At 37.1% G+C, this 18,969-nt stretch overlaps 1 protein-coding gene across 1 annotated transcript; it reads right to left on the bottom strand.

Annotated features, from left to right (window-relative positions):
* Positions 1 to 5: 5 nt before the first annotated feature.
* Positions 6 to 18,324, bottom strand: LOC134318251 (solute carrier family 26 member 6-like). The gene is given in 19 exon segments (XM_062999082.1): positions 6 to 87; positions 1,421 to 1,539; positions 2,558 to 2,612; positions 2,729 to 2,882; positions 2,884 to 3,092; positions 4,711 to 4,803; positions 5,205 to 5,274; positions 6,839 to 6,945; positions 7,278 to 7,373; positions 7,458 to 7,535; positions 8,901 to 9,014; positions 9,145 to 9,292; positions 9,389 to 9,471; positions 10,913 to 11,065; positions 12,295 to 12,459; positions 12,724 to 12,902; positions 13,005 to 13,115; positions 13,879 to 14,018; positions 18,182 to 18,324. Coding segments are annotated over 19 exon segments (2,241 nt in total). The 3' UTR covers positions 6 to 63.
* Between the last annotated feature and the right edge of the window lie 645 nt (positions 18,325 to 18,969).

Genomic DNA, 18,969 nt, shown 5'->3' with positions numbered 1-18,969 from the left:
GAATAAATTAAAGAAAAGGATGGTACAGTACATCTCAGTTGCTCCAAGTATACAAATTTGGCTTCAGAAATGTGTTCCATACCCGAACTGTGAAAGAACAGGACAAAACACAGATGTTACTTGCATGTGTAAACTTTGTGGAACCATATGCTTTCAACAAGTGAAATACTTCCCTCCTGGTTCATAGACACTCTGCCTAAACATTTACTAAAGATTTGTAAACTAATAATCTAACAGAAGCGTGTATTTAACCACCACACACTGTTTGAAAGGACTGTGCTCTTTCTAAATGAATATGCAAAACATTTCCTTGTCATTCCAGTTTATTGATACTCAGAGTTTTGGTAGCTTTAGTTTGAACAATAGACTGGCGCAACTGGTTTAACAGGAAACTTAGGAAACTTTAAAGTCTTTGTAAGTTATTGTCCTGAAAGCTTTAAATAAAAGGGGTATTACTGTGTTTAGTTTTTATTTAGTTTTATTATTAATATTAGCATTACAATAAAATGAGTTATAAAAGTAGGTATGGGGTTTTATCAAATCACAGTAGCACTACAAAAATACTGTAGAGTCAATGTTGTTTAAGAAGATGCTTTTGGGTCTCATATCATGTTTACATCTCTGTTAACCACATAACAAGCCAGTACCAGTAAAGGAAATGGGTAGAAATGACAAAACAAAACATTTCCGCATTATCTCTTCTAAATAATTTCTTGTACATCATTTTAAACATAATTTTAGTGATACAGCACAATGGCTGTGTACTGACGCTGCCCATCCAACCAGACAGAGCTTGCAAAGATATGCCCAGAGGAACGGGCAAAAATGTCCAGAAACAAGTGTGCCAAGCTTGAAGCTTCTTTCCAAAGATGCCTTGAAGCTGTAATTGCTACCAAAGGTGCATCAACCCAGTATTAGGCTAAGGGTGTGTACAGATATGTAACCCATAAATAAACCATTTCTGTCAGTAAAATAAAATTGCATTTTTTCTAAACCCTGTTTTCAGTGCATAATTACTGGTGATTGTGTGTAGATGTTTGAGGCAAAAAAAGAACTCAATCTATTATAGAATAAGTCTGTAATGTAATAAAACATGGAGTAGGTGAAAGGGGTGTACAGACTTTCTGGCTTGACTGTATTTACTATCTATCTTTATAAGATATAACTTACAGTAAGGTATTTAGATGTGTGGATACTAATGTGTACAGCTCACCATGTGTACAGCTAGTATTTTCTCATTACTGAGGCTCTAATTAAACAGAATTTCCATCATGTGAGTACATGTGGTAATTGTAATCATCAAAGAATTGCACCCCATCAAACCAGCTACAACGTGGAATTTTCTCATCACCAGTGCTCTTATTAGGCAGAATGTGTGGTGTGTCTGTGTAGAGGGGGTGGTAAAGTGTAGATGTCTGACCTCCTGTGTGGTTTCCTGCTGGCAGTGCAGAACAGCATCATGTACAGTGGAAAAAAGAATGGCTTTGGTAACTTTGTTTTTGAAGAAATTACCCTTCTCCAAACTCTCAATAACACAAGCTGAAAAATAGGGAGAGAACATGACAGAGCTGTAATTCAGTGCTGATTTTAAATGTAGACTCTTAAGTGCATGTAAACAGCAGCAGTGTGTACATATGATTTCTAACTTAATTTTATTTAATATTTACATTTTATAGGTTCAAATTTACATTATTCAATACATGTAACATGTGATTGTTACTACATGGGCAAAGGTATGTAAAACACAAGAGAGAAAGTGGTTAAGGCCCTAAAAAGGATTGGCATGTTGTCCGGCGTGTGTTACTGCATGAAGCCTAGTGATTCTTTGGAAACCGGATGAAACCTGACTGGTATAAAGCAGGGGTAAAACATGAAAACCAATGAATCAATGAATCATTGAACAAACAAACTTTTCGAGCATGGCAAGTAAGTAATGCGCAACAAGAAATGAAAAAATCTGAAACAAACACATTTGAAAAATGTTAGACTAGCCCTGTTAGACACTGATGCTGTACTGACTATGGCACTGTTGTATTGTTTATTGTTATACACACTGATCAGCCATAACATTAAATTATCCACCACCTAAATATAACTACTGAAGAACATGGTGAAAGCAGGCTAAAAAAGTATGTAGACAAATAGATGGACTACAGTCAGTAATTGTAGAACTACAAAGTGCTTCTATATGGTAAGTGGAGCTGATAAAATGGACAGTGAGTGTAGAAACAAGGAAGTGGTTTTAATATTATGGCTGATCAGTGTATAGTGTTCCTTTTTATTATTTAACTAGATGTATATATGTTGACACCTGCACCAAGAGAAATTCCTTGTACATTCAGTACATAAAGATTCTGATTCTCTGTTTTTTCTGTTTTGATTATGAAATGTAGTTTCTATTCACAGAAAAGTAAAGTTCCTAAAGCAGGAACTAATAATCCATGTGAAACTATGCTGTAGGAATACACCCACATGTCTAAAATTCCTGCAATGGAAACACACCTCCAGTATGCATGGTTTCTCTTTAATACACAGAATGTTTGTGTGCATCACTCACTCTGACAGGCTGATAAGAAAACGTCAATTCCAGCATCTCCAAAGTCCTTGTGGATCTAAAATATAGTGATAAATGCACAGTATGTATAAACTCACATTTTTCTAGTGTTTCTACACTTTTATAAACACCTTATGGGTTATTTATATCTATGTAAAAGCTGAGGATTCTCACATTTTGTAATGTTTTTACTCCCACTGTGTCCAGGAAATTCACAGGGCTCAGGTCGAGGATTATAGCTTTGGGAAGACTTGGGTCAAGATGTAGGTCAAGCTCAGGTCCAGCAACCACTGCCACCTCGTATTTTTTCTCCATGTCAGGAATTTCTGGTTCCCCCATCTGGACAAGAAAGGAAGTTCAGGTTCTCTGATTCATTTATGCACTGCACAAGCCATTAGTTATTAAGTGTTTACGTTTTTACCTTTGCTTGTTTCTTTGCTAGTTTCTTAGCTTGCTTTGCCTCTTTCTTCTCTTTCCTGAGTCTCTTTGCCTCCAATTTCTTCTTCAGTGAAAGTAGTTTAGGTACATCTACTCCACTCTACATACACAGGGATACAAAGATACTGTAGGTCAAATTATATTACCTACTTTATCACCTGTACAGCACTTTATTTGTTGTGCTGGTCTGTGGGTGCATGTAAAACAGTGAATGGTGGTGAGAAAAATATCAATTAAAATAGATAATAAAAAGGAGCCTAAACGTGAAGTGAATAAATAACAAATTCAGCACAGATAATTTCAGTGGGTCTGATTAGGAATGTCCAACATGCAGATGTAAAAAGTTTTAATGTATTATAATGTATTTATGTATTTATTATTTATTAATTTTAATGTCGTGTTTTACACTCTTTGGTTACATTCATGACAGTTACTCGTTACACAAGATCCATCAGTTCACAAGTTTAATGTCAAACACAGTCAAGGACAATTTTGCATCTCCAATTCACCTCACTTGCATGTCTTTGGATTGTGGGAGGAAACCGGAGCTCCCGGAGGAAACCCACACAGACACGGGGAGAACATGCAAACTCCACACAGAAAGGACCCGGACCATCCCACCTAGGGATCGAACCAAGGACCTTCTTACTATACATTAGTATAGTAACATAGTAACAGATTGAAACTATTACAGCCTGTTATAGAAAAATAATTACAAGACTTTAACATTCAGTCACGATTAGTCACAACATACAGTCATAAATAAGTGTAACATTCTGAATAAGTCCTGATCAGGGTGTATACCTGGCCCATCCTGTTTTCAGAATAGGCTCTAAACCCACAGTAACCCTTATCAGAATGGTTACTGAAATAAAGTAAATGTTCATGCATAAAGGAATCTGTCGTGTTGGGTGCTACACATTAAAATTATTGCATTAAATACAAAGTGTGCAGCTATATGTAATATATATATACAGTATATATATAGTAAAAAAAGTTATTAATTTCTTAATTTACAGCACCATATTTAATTTGACACAGTTTTTATGCCAAGTGCCCTTTCTGACGCCATCCTCTTATTCATCCAGGCTTGGGATCGGCACTAAGGGTACACTGATTTGTGTCCCAATAGTTAGGCTTGCATGATGCCATGCACCTTTTGTATTTGTCACACTGCATGGTGTGCATATGACTTTTTAAAATTATTTAAATAATAATTATTTTTTTTAATAACAGATAAGCTTTTTAAATGTATGTGGGTACAAAGGATTTCCCATCTACAGATAATCACTATTCAACATAGTTAAATGGCAGGATTTCCTGAACTCAGATGATCAGATTAAGTTATAATATTACATTTGTAAAATAAATGGATAATTAAGCAGTTGTAGCCTAGCAGTTAAGGTACTGGACTAGTAAGTAGAAGGTCACTGGTTCAAATCCCACCACTGGCAGGTGGCTACTGTTAGGCCCTTGAGCAAGGCCCTTAACCCTCAATTGCTTAGACTGTATACTTTGAATGAAAGCGTCTGCTAAATGCCGAAAATTTAAATGTAAAATGTATTCCAATAATGTAGTTACAGAAAACTACCTATAATTATTTTAATTTTATAAATTATGAAAAACCTCTGTATATGAATAGACATACAGTATACCCATGTGTTTGCTTAAATGAAAAAAAAAAAAAACATCTTGATATGAATGTGTGTGTTAAATACCTTCTTATAGAGGTGCTCAGTGTACATCTCAGCATTAGCAAAGTACAGAGTTGCAGAGCATCGGAAAATCACAAGACCAGGAATCTGTGTAACCTGCAACACACACATGTCCATGCAACACAATATTTACATGTCTCACCATACACTTTATGGCAGTCTGTGAGACTGTATGTGTGCTGGAAAAAGGTTTCCAAAGTTTTTAAATATACTGCAGACATTTAAATTAAAATTAGTTTATTTCCACTTTTGTGAATTAAATAAAGAATCGAGAAAATTAACAAATCACAGATTTTTAAATTTAATTGTACAAAAAGTCCTAACTTTTCTGAAAAAGAGGTTTCAAATGAGGAAAAACATACAGAGCCAGTCCCTTCAAAAAAATCTAAATAGCAAAAATCAAAACCAAACAACATACAGCATAACACATGTTGATCATCTTTCAATGCACACTTACACAAAATCACACTGTCATATTAATTTGTTCAAGCTTGTACCTGATTATACTCCTCCACTGGTTTGTAGATGTCGGTGCCAGGTATCCGACCGAGCAGAGAATACCTAGGTCTGAAAAACAAGCAGCAGATGGTAGCCATGTCTAGGATTGTGTCAACAATCCTAGAAAAAACTCAAAAACTGTATCTTTAAATGGTAACTTCTCTTGAATTCATATAAATTAGGGGTTGTTTTTATTTGTTTTTGTTTTGTAGTTTTCTGTGCTGCTTTGACAAGTATTTTAGGTAAAACATATTATTTGAAAGTTGACTCACTCCAAATTAAAGTGGTAAAGGATATGGTCCACCATGGAAAGACTCTTGATGCCGTTGGAGATTTGCATGTCTGGCTTGTTGGCCTCTGAGTAGCTCGAGCTGCGAGCTGGAGATGCCTGGACTGTCGAACCCTGTGTCACAGGGGTCAGCCATCAACCTGGCCTAGCAACCCTTCTTACAACTGACCTGTTGGCTGTGTGCTAACATTACCAAGTTAAAACTAGTTATTACTAATAGTATATTTTTAAATATACTATACTGTCAAATTTTATATTTAGCACCTATCACATAAATAAATAACATATCATATAAATCAATAAAAGTAATCTTGTTTTAATCTGTGCCTTTTTTTTCAGCAGTAAGCCAGACAGCATCTACATTACATACTGCACTGCAATATAGTGTGTAAGAACAATAACAAAAGAAGCACACTTATTATACCAAATACAATATAGTATATAGAAGGGCTGTTCTTAAGTCAAAATGTTCGTTAGTTAAACCTGTTTTTCCCATAAGAAATAACGTAAACGTTTTTTGTTATAAATACAAGCATATTTTCCCTTAATCTTAAATTTTAGAATAGATTATACTGTAATAAATAATAATAAACAACAATACACAGTAGTAAAGTACATAAAAAACACACATTACATTTCAGTACAGTACGTGTGCTGTACCATACACCATAATACATTTCCTTCTTTTTTTATAAAATGTGTCTACCAGAAACAACAATAACTCTCATATTTCTCTATTATTTCCTTCTTTATTTCAATAGTGTTGTATTTTGTAGGTGTAATTGCACGAAATAATAAATTCCCTCTTCTTTCTCACTCACTGTCCCCTCTGTCTGATACACAGTGACGGCTACTGACAGGAGTAATTATACAACAACAAATAGTAACAGATATGTTCATTTTCTCACCACTAAGCTTTCTCTGCACATTCTTTGGGGACATTTTAATATAGAACATATAAAGAAAACACTGAAAAAACACTGTCCGCTGTCTGACTGTTCACTCACTGAATGTATGTAGAGAGAGACGCTCGGAGTCAACTTGTTCGTGACGTCACGTGTATCGCGAATTTCGGTTTGTAATTCAAAATCTGTTCGTACGTTAAGTTGAAAAAGATCGTTCGTAACCCAAAATGTTTGTATGGTAAACCATTCGTAACTCAAGGGTCTATTGTATTGTACATGTAAATGTGTTTTGATGGGTTTGCTAAAAAATTACAATGGAAATCAAGACCCTGATACTAAAATCCCACTTGTTCTGTACCTGGCCTTGGCACATCTGTACATCTGTCTCTAATAAAATGTAAATATTTGTAAATATACAAAAAATATTTTTGGCACTCACAGTTGTGTCCTGAATATGACTGTCAGAATGGAAAAGATGATGGAGGCCGCCAAACCCAAATCAGGATTTAACAGCAAAGTTAAGATGAAGGTCATCAGCCACACAAGCTAAACACATAAGAAGATAATTTATTACTGCTGCATCTCCCGAGCGCACCATTATTTAATTTTTATTATAACAAATATTATTTACACATTTTATTTATAACCTACTAGCTCTTGTTTAGGAGTTTCCTCTTAATAAATCACTACATACACTCATTCATTCAGCGTCTGTTTTACCACCAGCTTGTCTTTGTCTTTTGTTCTGCCATTAATTTTAATGTCTCGCTCTTTGAAATCAATCAATCAAGTCACCGTATCCATCATCAACTTTTTTTGTTTAGTAAGTAAATAAAAGAACAAAAAACATCCTACGTCTGTCTCGTTCTCTTTCTCACCATGTCCACTTTGTTGCTCCTCCAAAGAGATGGGATGTCTGCAAACTGCTTCAACATTCCATGAAGATTTACATGAATAATAGCAGCCAACACTGCCTGAAGATCAATACAAACCATTTTAAGACATTTACACATACACATATACTTACAAAACATTGTCTCAACACCACAGGGTCATACCTTAGGCAGTTCTTCAAATAGTTCTCCAATCTTTAAGGTGATCACAAGTATAACTAATGCTGATATAGCCCCTGCGACCTAAAAGAAAAATCATAGCAAAAGAGATTTCAGTTTTTGATTTTTAATTATTTTTATTTTGAAAAACTCTAAAAACATTTTCACTTTTTACAAATGGGTGACTGACTGTGGAGTTGTGGATAGAATTGTATCCATTAAAATCAAATCCACAACACGAGGTGTAAGAAAATCAGTGGGTCTGAATACTTACTAGATCCACTGTATTACCAATTTGAGACATTTTCAATAAGAAAGAATTGACTTTTAGCATCATTCTGACTGAATTTCTGACTGAAATTTGTTATGGCAAACTGTTCCCAGTTTCAGAAGAATTAGAGGACCTCACTAATAGACCTGCATTTAAAAACACTGTTAACGCGCACCAGAGCTGGGATTTCGAATGCATTGTATCGAGTCTCAGTTCTGCCATTCGGCTGGGCTGGGTGGCTGCATGAACAACGGTTGGCTGTTGTTCAGGGTGGGATGAGCCAGACTAGGGTTCCTCATGACTGGTGCAATTACGCTCTGCTGGCTAATTGATGGCGCCTGCGCAGAGTTGAGGAATTTATGCTGATCAGGGTGTGGGTCTCGGTGCACAAGGCTGATACGCATATGAACTCGCCTCGTGCAGGTGTAAAGATGCAGTCAGCTACTTCTCACGTATCGGAGGGGGCGTGTGTCAGTTGCGAAGCTCCTTAGTCAGCAGTGGAGGGTTGTATTGGTAGAAGTGAAGCGTAACACAATCAGGGAGATTGGATACAATTTGATTAGGAGAGAAAATTGTTTTTTGCAGAGAATCAACTTAATGTCACAATGATCATCATGATGAGCTGAATTATGTTTAATCTAAACATTGTCCTAATTTTGTGAAACTTTAGATTCACAGTCCTATGTTTTTTAGTTATATGCACCAAGACAGTGGCACAGTCAAAATATAAATAAAAATAACCAGTTGGTTGACCTAACTTACATCTAACTTACATTTTCTATTCAATGCAGCTGTAACTACATAGTTGGTCTTTTATTAATGGAAATAAAAATGGGTTAGCTCTGCCACCAACAGGCTGGGCACCTATATAGGCAATGATTGGTTCATTTAAAGGGTGGAAGTGCTGAAGGGATTCCTCATTACTGCGGTAATTATGGCCTGCACAGAGACAAGGATAATGGAGAGTGATGTGTAACTGTCTGTGCACAATACAGATCCCCATATGAACCAGCATTGTGCAAGTGGAAAAAAAGGGGTCGGAGGGGGTGTGTGTTAGTTATGGCCCTACTCGTTCAGGAGTGTTCAGCAACAGTAGAGGTGAAATACGACTGGGTAATTGGATATGACTAGATTAAGAGGAAAATTGAGAAAAAGTGCATAAAAAGAGGATAACTCACCTGAGTCTTTCCACCGGTGCTAACTTGGACCATAGTGCGCGACATGGAGCAGCTGATGGCAAAACACTGGAACACTCCACCAATCGAGTTGCTCAGCCCCAGTGCTATTAGTTCCTATAGCATGGAGAAACCATTAATAATTCAAATGAAAACAGGTTTTAAAAGCATGTTACAGATATTAAAAGAATTCAGAATTCAGTTTGCTTTCAAATCATTGCACAATTATTCCTGGGCTTTTTTTTACCTGGTTGCTGTCGACTTTGTAGCCATACTTAAGCGCCAAGATTCTGCCTAGAGAGATGGCGATTCCGTATCCCACAACAGCCAGAGCAAATGCGTCACCAATTACAGAGATCATAATGGAGGATACAGGTAATACTGGAGCCTTAAGACTAAACCAAGAGTAGATTTGTATTAGAAACAGAAAGTGGCTTTTAGTTATTTAGAGTTGGTAATGCTTAGTTTCTAATGTAAAAGAGTTGACTTACCCTGATGGTATTGTGCCTACAACATCTACATCGTAAATAGTCTTAAAATCAAACTTCCATGACACCACAGTGGCTATAATAATCTGCACACACACACACACATACACACAGAAAAAGTGGATTTTTTTTAAAAAGGAAAAAGGATAACAAAGACATTTAAAACCATAAACATAAATATACAGTTGTGTCCTCTTTTTCTAATGCAACATTCTCCATTTTCTGGGAAGGCTTGCATCTAGATTTTGAAACAACACTTTGACGACTTGATTTTTAATAAGAAACATCAGATTAATAGGTTGTCAATAATGCTGGGCATCTCTAAAAAAGTGTCTGACGACCGCTCAGGTGGCACAGCGGTAAAATATGCTAGCACACCAGAGCTGGGATGCATCGAATGCATAGTATCGAATCTCGGCTCTGCCATCTGGCTGGGCGGCTATATGAATGATTGGCTGATGATCAGGGATGGGAAAGCTGGACCAGGGTTCCTCATAACTGGTGCAATTACAACCTCTGCTGGCTGATTGATGGCGCCTGTGCAGGGTTGGGGAATAATGCTGATCTCAGGGTGTGGCTCTCCGTGCACAAGGCTGGTCTCGGCAGAGGTGAAGCGTTTCTCTGCACCAAAGTAAGATATCAGCTGTCAATTAGAACTGTGTATGCCCACCCAGAAAAGTATTGAAAAATAAATTTTGGATTGCAATCAAGATAGAAAATTTAAGAAAATCAAAATTTAAAGTCTATGTTTAGCGATTTAACATTTTTCAGTGTAACAGACTTTTCTGTGGTGTAGTGTGCTGACAATGTTTGATGTATGTGTTTACATATTGAGTGCATTTTGTCCCTTTTGGGGATTCTATAGTCAGTGAAAAAGTGTGCTTCTCTACACATGTGATCATCTCTGTGTAGTCTGTGCTGCACCTAAAAGAACAAGCCAGTACTAGTACTAGGCTCCCGATAATGTGTCTATGTACAGTTAATTTCTTTCTTTATAAACTCGGCAAACTCTAAAGACGCTCTAAAGATGTTGAAGTCTAAAGCAGCAAAAAACACTACTTCGGTAAATGAGTTTGGAAATTCCCAACCAATTCTTTGGATACAGAAAGGGGGTCTTTCAACTAGTAAGGAAGGCTGTGCTGTGTATTGTAGCTTCCATTTATTTTATCATTCAATTTATGAATGTCATTTAATGACTACCATGAAATGTGGCACTTTTCTCAGTTTATGTAGTACACTTGGTAGTTAGAGTGCATATGCGACTGCTTAGTGGCCTGTTACTACAATTACAGTGCTTGCAGTCTACCAGTGCAGAAATAGGAAAAAGTGGTAGTCATCCTAAGTCTCTAAACTTTTTACTATGATCCATGTTACTCATTGTGTTTGTTTATAGAGTTGAATTGAAATACTGTACATGTGGCTAGATTTTTTAACATCTTTGAAATTAAATATGAAAATAATATTGTAAGAATCTATATGAGTGCACATAATATTATGAGTAAAGTCTGAATGTGCAAAGTCACTTACAGCAATAAGCTCAACTGGTATAGGAATGGGAAGTTTGCGTGACAGCAATGAATTCACTTCCTTGGCAAGGACCAAACCAATAATGGTTACGATGCTTACAACCAGTGTTCCAATCTCTGTCTTAGGTAATAATGAACACACATCCAACACCGTCTGAAGAGAAATAAGAAAGAGTAAGAAAAACAAATTAATTAAAGTAAAGTAAGAAAAATTCTTACATTTGAAATGTGTTGTTCTACCCCGCCGCTAGAGGGAGTTGATTTAAAATTACATAGTAAAGTTTAAAGGGCAGTTGAGCAAAAATCAAACTAGTAAAAGCTAACAAAGAAGAGAAGAAAGGTAAACTTTAATAAAATAAGTGAATTCTCACATACTTTGGACGACAGTTAGGAACTGTATTTATTTTCATTGAATTGTACAAACTAGTGTTGTTAGTGTTGAGGTGGTTCAGGGGCCTATTCAGAGACACTAGGCAAGGCACGACACATCTGGGACAGGAACCCAAATCAGCAAAGGTATAACATACTTACTTATTCATATACTTATTTATACCTAGAGACAATTTAGAGAAGCCCACTGACATGTGTTTGGGAGCTGGGTGAAAACAAAATGTACACAGATATAATAAATATAATATATATATATATATATATATATAATAAATATAACACATTCCTTACAGCCAGTGACTGACAAGAGGTGAGGATGAAACTTGGGTCCTCAAGACCCCGAAACTGTGCAGCATCCAAACTACCTAATGCGTCTCAATGCCAACTTATGGTAAAGTTGTTTTTATTTTTCATATTATTACTTAAATCTTATTAGCAAGTTCATGTGACTTATTAATCCAAAAATAATTGAGTCTATTAATTAAAATAATTGCTAAATTGCTCGTATGCCAGCCTACTACCAGTGGGATCCAGGGTTTGAATCCCCAGTGGTGCAATCGACCTGTCAGACGTGATTGGCTATGTCTGGGGGTGGGGTGGCTTGGAGATAGTCAAGAAGGATCAATGTTCTATCCAGGGTGTGTTACAGTACTGTGCCCAGTGGTTCCGGGAGGCGGAAAGTCTCTGAAGATTTGAATGAATGATTAATTGCCAAATCATTCATTTAATATTAAGAAATTGCAAAGCTATGTGAATGAATATTGATTCTTAACCTTTTTAAGGGTGCAACAGGCTGCAAGATTACAAAATTCAGTCTTGTGTACTGCAAACATGCACTAATAAAATAGGAATAAAAGGCTTCTAATATAGCAGTTAAAGGCCACACCTCAATGTGCCAGTGCTGGTTACAGGGAAAAAAATAACTCTGGTCCAGGATAATACAAACTGGTCGAGCATGTGTAAATGTATGTGTGTGTTTATGTTTATACATACATATATAAGAGACAGAGGTCCACTGTAGCGTGTGGTGTTGAGTCCAAATGTATATTTGAGCTGAGAAACAATGACATGAATAGCTGCTGCAGTAGTATAACCTCGAACCAGCGGCTCTGAGAGATAAGTCACCACAAAGCCAAACTGCACCAGGCCTAGGACCAACTACACACACATAAAGTATAAAAAGACAATAGCCAAATTATTTATTTAAAAAAGCAATACCCTTAACCCTGATTTGCAAAGACTTATATGATGAGAATTTTATATGGTCAGAATTGTAAGTCGCTTTAGATAAATATGCATTTGCTAAAGTCTATAAATGTAAATATGAATAAAATAGTATAAAATTACATGTTTTTAAAATTTAATTTAAAAAAATCTAAATCCAGGGCTTGAAATACAAATAGCTACAAACACAAAACATACCTGGAAAATTCCAGACAAGAAGGTGACCGTAGCAGCAATCTTGACCCTCTCGTTGTCACGGGCTACAGTGTCAATTAGGCTTTCATTATGCGTGCTGTTACCCAAAAACATGAAATCTGAATCCGGAGCCAGACGTTCTGTTACACTGCCGATCATCACACTCATAACTGCATAAGTACCTGCACACAGTGACACAGTGTGTGTGATTTTTAATGTGTGTGATTTATTACCCATCAGGCTACCATGCTTTGTGTTTGTGACTATGTGTAGCGTCTGCTTACCTACTGAGATGTGCTTTGAACTTCCAAAGATGAAGTAGATCAGGATTGGGTAGAATGATGAGTAGAGGCCGTATACAGGTGGGACAGCAGCTAGCAGGGCATATGCCATACCTGTTTACACACACACAGGTTACTGAGTATTTACATTTACATTTTCGGCATTTAGCAGACGCTTTTATCCAAAGCGACTTACACTATACAGTCTGAGCAATTTAGGATTAAGGGCCTTGCTCAAAGGCCTAACAGTGGTAACCTGGCAGTGGTGGGGTTTGAACCAGCAACCTTCTGCTTACTAGTCCAGTACCTTAACCGCTAGGCTACAACTGCCATGAGTATGTTCATGTATCTTTTTCATTTATACAATTGTCTTCAGGGTGGTACGGTGGTGAAGTATTGCTGCTGTCTCACAGCAAGAAAGACCCGGGTTCAATTACATGGTCCTTTCTGTGTGGTGTTTACATGTTCTTCCACTATTCACATGGGTTTCCTTCGGATGCTTCAGTTTCCACCCACTTATCCAAAGACATGCAGTTAGTCCAATTGGAGCTACTAAAAGTGTGAGTGTGTATGTGTATGCCCTGTGATGGACTGGTGACCTGTCTGGTGTGTTTTCTGCCTTTTGCCCAGTGAATCAGATGCAGCATGAACAATAAATGAATGAATAAATCATCTAATAAATAATCTAGTAATTGCTTTATCCTGATCAGGGTCAAACTGTGCCAATTTATTGCAGGACATGACACATTCACCATTACTCACTCATCTAAGGGCATTTCGAAGGGCATTTTGTTTGTTTTAATAACATTCTTAAATGATTGGTTATATGTGGGTGTACATTTAAAATTAATGTGTATTAATTGAGTATGTGTGTTACCTTGGGGCAGGTGCATAATTCCCACACTGATTCCTGAGACAATGTCCCCAAAAGCATTTTCTCGAAGTGGGTATCGTGGCAGCCATGCCAGCAGAGGAATACAGGACAGAAAGCAATTCTTCACGCGAGGACCAGAACACCTGACAAAAAATCTCAGGTGAGATGAAATGGAAGAGTTTTACACAAAAGAATAATTCTCCCTAAATATAGCAATCAGCCAACAGTGGGTTTTATGTTCTTTGCTTCTTTCGGTAAAGTAAAACCATTTTGAGAAACCATCAGAATTTGTCCATATTATGTAGTACTGTGCTTTTAAAATGATTGTCTCTGTAAATGCATATTAAAAGAATATTAAATAAAAAACAAAAGTGGTAAAATTGACCATGAAGAACATGATAAAATTGAATGTAAACTTTTGACTTTAGCTGTATATTTACCATTATGGCAAAAATCAAACAACCAAGATACATGTAGTGATGTACCCTGATCAGCCATAACATTAAAACCACCTCCTTGTTTCTAGACTTAGTTAGTTAGTTACTAACCCTATTTTTCAGCTCCACTTACCATATAGAAGCACTTTGTAGTTCTACAGTTACTGACTATAGTCCATCTGTTTCTTTGCATGCTTTTTTATCCTGCTTTCATTCTGTTCTTCAATGGGACCACCACAGAGTAGGTATTATGTAGGTGGTGGATGATTCTCAGCACTGCAGTGACAATGACATGGTGGTGGTGTGTCAGTGTGTGTTGTGCTGGTATGAGTGGATAAGACATGATGGGATGAAGGGGGGAAACGGAGTAAATCTTGCCTGGGCCCTCTGGGATACAACCCACTTCAGGCTTTGTCAGTTCACATAATTTTGAGAAATGTATTTAATTTAATTCAGGCTACCCAAGTTATTTACTAAGGGGCTCCGTATCCCAATAAACCAAAAGTCAGTCTATAAATAGCTACAGGAAGAACATGCTTGTGTTATTGATCAGTATGGGCCAGCAGCTTTGGCCTGTGGATAAATATGTAGGGAGTTCCCCCTACAGGTCAGAAAGATTGGGTCCGGGCTGCAAGATAGGGTGGTGTATGACAAACTTAAAAAAAAATGACCAAAAGCTACCAAAGCTAACTGACTCCTTGATATTTCTCCACAGTTAGGTAACCCACTTTCTTGCACTTTCATCCAGTTAGCTAGCATGCTAAATTTGTGCTGTCTGAAACTTGCCATAGTTACATAGTAACATTTATAGCATTTAGCAAGCACTTGACTTGGAATTGTGACTGGATACAATGCAAGCTATTAAGATACGAAAGTCCTAGTCTTAGCTGCCAAGCAGCCACTTAGTTGCTTAAATGACAAAGAAAAGGAAATTACTACTATTACTACTGTTTAATGCTACTTCTGTATCTGTTGCTGCAGGAACCTTGGCCTCTTTTACCCAGCTCACAGCTCACAAACTACAGTTTAAAAGTTTGTGGACACTGTTTTTCTGCCTTGTAGCAGTTTGGACTGTTTTCTGAATTTATTCATGTGTGAAATATAGAAATATATACATTTTCCCCCATACTATTAGTAATTTAACATTACCATTAATTGAATTTCCATCATCTTGTTATGTACTAACTCATTTGTTGCCAAATCAAATTGGATTCGAATAATATTTAATTCAGTTCATTTTTGTCACCCAATTAAAAAAAAAAAAAAGATATACTTTATTTGTCATATATACAGTATATACAGTGGGGGAAATAAGTATTTGATCCCCTGCTGATTTTGTAAGTTTACCCCCTTACTAAGACTTGAACAGTCTATATTTTTTATGGAAGGTTTATTTTAACAGAGAGAGACAGAATATCAACAAAAAATCCAGAAAAAAAACATTAAATAAAAGTTATAAATAAATTTGTATTTAATTAGTATTTAGTCAGCCACTGATTGTGCAGGTTCTCCTACTTAGAAAGATGAGAGAGGTCTGTAATTTTCATCATTGGTACACTTCAACTATGAGAGACAAAATGAGAAAAAAAAATCCAGGAAATCACATTGTAGGATTTTTAAAGAATTTTTTTGTAAATTATGGTGGAAAATAAGTATTTGGTCAATAACAAACAAGCAAGATTTCTGGCTCTCACAGACCTGTAACTTCTTCTTTAAGAAGCTCTTCTGTCCTCCACTCGTTACCTGTATTAATGGCACCAGTTTTACCTCGTTATCTGTATAAAAGACACCTGTCCACAGCCTCAAACAGTCAGACTCCAAACTCGACCAAAAAGCTGTCGAAGGACACCAGGAAGAAAATTGTAGACCTGCACCAGGCTGGGAAGAGTAAATCTACAATAGGCAAGCAGGTTGGTGTGAATAAGTCAACTGTGGGAGCAATTGTAAGAAAATGGAAGACATACAAGACCATTGATAATCTCCCTTGGGGTCAAGATCTCATCCCGTGCGGTCAAAATGATCATGAGAACGGTGAGCAAAAATCCCAGAACTACACGGAGGGACCTGATGAATGACCTGCAGAGAGCTGGGACCAAAGTAACAAAGGCTACCATCAGTAACACACTACGCCGAGAGGGACTCAAATCCTGCAGTGCCAGGCGTGTCCCCCTGCTTAAGCCAGTACATGTCCAGGCCCGTCTGAAGTTTGTCAGAGAGCATATGGATGATCCAGAAGAGGATTGGGAGAATATCATGTGGTCAAATAAAAACCAAAATGGAACTTTTTGGTAAAAACTCAACTCGTCATGTTTGGAGGAAGAAGAAGAACCCAAGAACACCATACCTACTGTGAAGCATGGGGGTGGAAACATCATGCTTTGGGGCTGTTTTTCTGCAAAGGGGACAGGACGACTGATCCGTGTTAAGGGAAGAATGAACGGGGCCATGTATCGTGAGATTTTAAGCCAAAACCTCCTTCCATCAGTAAGAGCATTGAAGATGGAACGTGGCTGGGTCTTCCAGCATGACAATGATCCCAAACACACCGCTCGGGCAACGAAGGAGTGGCTCCATAAAAAGCATTTCAAGGTCCTGGAGTGGCCTAGCCAGTCTCCAGACCTCAACCCCATAGAAAATTTGTGGAGTCCGTGTTGCCCAGCGACAGCCCCAAAACATCACTGCTCTAGAGGAGATCTGCATGGAGGAATGGGCCAAAATACCAGCTACAGTGTGTGCAAACCTGGTGAAGACTTACAGGAAACGTTTGACCTCTGTCATTGCCAACAAAGGTTATGTTACAAAGTATTGAGTTAAACTTTTGTTATTGACCAAATACTTATTTTCCACCATAATTTACAAAAAAATTTAAAAATCCTACAATGTGATTTCCTGGATTTTTTTTTTCTCATTTTGTCTCTCATAGTTGAAGTGTACCTATGATAAAAATTACAGACCTCTCTCATCTTTCTAAGTAGGAGAACCTGCACAATCAGTGGCTGACTAAATACTTTTTGGCCACACTGTATATATACATATACAGCTGTACAGTACAATGAAATTCTTTCTTCGCATATCCCAGCCTGTTTGGAAGCTGGGGTCAGAGCGCAAGGTCAGCCACCTTACGGCACCCCTGGAGCAGACAGAGTTAAGGGTCTTGCTCAAGGACCCAACAGTGGCTGCATAGCAGAGCCTGGATTTGAACCCCCAATCTTCCGGTTGATAGCCCAAAGCTCTACCCACTAGGCTACCACTGACTCTCAGAAGTGACAGCTGCCCATACACACAAGAAAGATCCAAATTGGCTAACAAGTAGGCTAATTAAAACAGTTAGCAGGAAAGTGTTATTCCAAATGAATGTCTAAACTGAACACCTAAGGAATTGTTGCATTTTAATAGATTTAATGCACTTTTTTGGTGTAACGTACAGTAGCAACAAAATATGTGTCACTGATAAATAAATATTTACAGAAATCACACTTGTTTTTAAACACATACACAACATGGTCATTAGAGTTTTGGACATCCCATTCCAGAAACATGGGCATTAATATGGAGTTATCACCCCCTCTGACTCCTTCCTATCTGTACTCTTTTGAGATTCCAATTAAATGTATAAATTATTAATTTTTTTAAAAATAAAGACTTATTTTGTAAAACTATTTTGTGAAACAATGTATGTAAAAAAAAAACTGTATGACCAAATTATGTCTCATGACGATGTATAAGTAGGAAAAAAGTAGAAAACTAGTTTAAAAGTAGAAAAGTCTTGGTTGATTAAACACATTTAGGAAAATAAAGTAAGAAAATTGTGTACATTCCAGATTTGCCAAAACTTTTTAAGTCTTTCCAAAACGGCAATAACCTCTTACCTTAGTGACTCCTTAAATGTTTTTGTCAGTGATGTTTGGACGTTTGATTTTTCTGCAATTTCATCAACTTCACATTCATCCATGACCTTTCTCTGTATGTGGTATCCCACCCTTTTCTTCACTGTCTCCATCTCGCTTTCCATGCTGGTGATCAGATAGGATCTTTCTTCAGTCCGTGAATCCTTAACTGCTTCTGTATTTAAAAAATATCTTCCCTAAAAAACCTTAATTATTTCACAACAATCTGAATCCTTCACTCAAGATTCAGGGTAGAAATGAGAAGATCAGTCTCATGTGAAGATGTACTGTAGAATTACTGTTCAAAACGACGATCTTTGATGAGCTTCTGTTAGAAAGTTCTCTGGTTTGAGACATTTACTGTTTGAGAAAGACTGCGATGTTTGCTGTCCAGCAGGCACTGAGTATGACATACCAGATCCCACAGTACAAAGCGGCCATGGTTGTCACGTATCCCTCGTAGAGTTTTCAGATAGCCTTGTTAATGTGTATCTTGTCCTATTTGGTATTAATTCGTATCCTTAATACACACCACACATACACACACAGATTCATTCACATGAATCTTGCTGGAGAGTAAACTCTGAGATCTAAGAGAAGGAGAGTTGCAAAATAGATAGAATGATAAAGCGGCAGGGAGGCAGGAGGGTTGGATCTTGGACTATTTCAAAATCAAGTCTATAGTGGTCTTATCTTTATGTGATTAGATATGAGTGGATTTGGTGGAAGTGAACTGCTTATGTGGGTTCAAGATATAGTTAACTATTCCT

Source organism: Trichomycterus rosablanca, chromosome 7 (assembly GCF_030014385.1).
Source record: "Trichomycterus rosablanca isolate fTriRos1 chromosome 7, fTriRos1.hap1, whole genome shotgun sequence".
Lineage (NCBI taxonomy): Eukaryota > Metazoa > Chordata > Actinopteri > Siluriformes > Trichomycteridae > Trichomycterus > Trichomycterus rosablanca.
Note: the sequence above shows the minus strand (reverse complement) of the source record. Positions and strands in the feature narration are given on the sequence as shown.